Source organism: Charadrius vociferus, unplaced genomic scaffold (genome assembly GCF_000708025.1).
Source record: "Charadrius vociferus isolate BGI_N301 unplaced genomic scaffold, ASM70802v2 scaffold54, whole genome shotgun sequence".
Taxonomy (NCBI): Eukaryota; Metazoa; Chordata; class Aves; order Charadriiformes; family Charadriidae; genus Charadrius; species Charadrius vociferus.
The window spans coordinates 2,895,186-2,897,293 of NW_009648350.1; the positions used below are offsets into that span (position 1 = coordinate 2,895,186).

The window sequence follows — 2,108 nt, forward strand, 5'->3', positions numbered from 1 at the left end:
CCCCTTCCCCCAGCCCCCTGCGCCGTGCCAGCCGCCCACCGGGGCTCTCCTGGCACCCCATCGCTCAGCACTTACTGGCCCAGCCGCCACCTTCTTCCTTTCTCCCAGCTGTATTTTTTCTCCCCGTGGCTCAGCGACTTCCTTATTTTGCCGTGTTACGCGCATCCTTCGCGCTCTCCCTGGAATCCCGCTTGCCTTCCCTACGCGCTAATCCCCGTCCGGCTGAAAAGCGATGTGTTGTAGGATCCCTGCGGATCTCCTCGAGCTGCACCCAACAGATGCTCCTGTAACTTCGAATTTTGGTGTGATTAAAAAGAAGAGGAAGAGGCCTGTGAGCTTTAAAATGGGTGTGCGGTTGAAGCTGGCACGAAAACAAAAGCAGATATAAGTCACATCCTATTATTTTTTTTTTTCGCCCCAACCAAAGCAGAATCAAAACATCCTTTTGCTTCAGTCGAATTAAAACAAAATACGCAAACAAAATACTGCAGGGAGTAAACAGAGCGGTTAACTTGTCACTGGAAACCGCGAGGTGATGGGCTGCGTACGGGTTGCAGGAGAGCTGCGGCGCTGACACGCGTGCACCACGTCGCCTTGGGTGGGAAACAGCCCCTCGCGTCCCGTGGGTGACCAAGTGCCAGCCCCAGGAGGGAAATTTAAACACAAACGCTGCAAACCAACAAGGCTTGAGTCAGGGGTTATTTTGTAAAGCTGCTCTAACGTGTGGGGTTGTTTTGGCCGGTCCCTTGAAGAGGGGTGGTTTTGCTTGCCCTGCTGTGCTCTGGGGCTAGTGCTGGCCGCTCTCCGAGAGGGACCCGCTGCGTCCAAGCCCTCGTCCGCTCTGCATCCGTGGGGTCTGGACCACAGGCGGACAGATTTAGGAAAAACTGGGCTTGCTTTCTCCTCCTTTTTTCCCCCAGCTTCAAATTGGGCACAGCCCAAGCCGGCAGGAGGTTTGTCCCAGCACCGTAACCTGTCTGTGCTCTGCTCCCCATCCGGCCTGGAGCGATGGCACCTGCAGCGGGACACAGCCGGACACGGCCACTGTGGGTGTACTGCTCTGCGGTGGACGAGGTGAGTCAGTGATGCCCGGCAGGCCTGGCAGCGGAGCAAAGATGCTGCACGGGGGACGCCAGGAAGGATCCATCGCCCACGGTGCGTGGGAGCGAGCTGGGTGCAGGGTGAGCCCATAGGGACAACTCTCCCAGCCTTTCCCCAGGGATGGAGATGGTGCTGTGGTGGACTGAAGACCCCAAGGGGAATTTGTCCCCAGTGGCAAAACCATCCCAATGGCACAATCGCCCTTTGCCCTGAGCGCTCTTTCCCCTCGATCCCAAACCTGTGTGTGTGTGCAGAAGAGGGATGTGGAGGGAAGGGGCATCGCCCTGCTGGGGAAGGGGGATGGAGAATGCACAAGGGATGATGTCCCCCAGGTGCAAGGGACAATGTCCCCAAGGCACAAGGGATGATGACCCCCCGGGCACAAGGGAGGATTTTTCCCCAGGCGCAAAGGATGATCTCCCCTGGGCAGGAGGGACGATGTCCCCCAGGCACAAGGGATGATTTTTCCCCAGGTGCAAGGGACGATGTCCCACGGACACAAGGGATGATCTCCCCTGGGCAGGAGGGACGATGTCCCCCAGGCGCGAGGGATGATCTCCCTCGGGCAAGAGGGACAATATCCCCCAGGCGCAAGGGACAATGTCCCCCCGGGCAAGAGGGACGATGTCCCCAAGGTGCAAGGGATGATGACCCCCCCCCCGGCACAAGGGATGATTTTTCCCCAGACACAACAGACGATCTCCCCCAGACGCAAGGGACGATGTCCCCTGGGCACAAGGGATGATGTCCTGTGGGCACAAGGGATGCTCTGCCCTGGGCAGGAGGGACAGTGTCCCCCAGGCACAAGGGACGATCTCCCCCGGGCAAGAGGGATGATGTCCCCGAGGTGCAAGGGATGATGACCCCTCTGGGCACAAGGGACGATTTTTCCCCAGGTGCAAGGGACGATGTCCTACGGGCACAAGGGACGACCTCCCCTGGGCAGGAGGGACGATGTCCCCCGGGCACGACAGGGATGGAGGCAGCGGGGCGGTGGGAGCTCTCCG

At 59.4% G+C, this 2,108-nt stretch overlaps 1 protein-coding gene across 1 annotated transcript in view; it reads left to right on the plus strand.

Moving 5' to 3' along the window:
• The first annotated feature begins 1,008 nt into the window (after positions 1–1,008).
• MMP28 (matrix metallopeptidase 28) overlaps positions 1,009–2,108 on the plus strand; it is an 18,916-nt gene continuing 17,816 nt past the window's right edge. The window contains exon 1 of the mRNA XM_009885208.1: positions 1,009–1,074. Coding sequence (XP_009883510.1) covers positions 1,009–1,074 — 66 coding nt within the window. The remainder of the gene's footprint in view (positions 1,075–2,108) is intronic.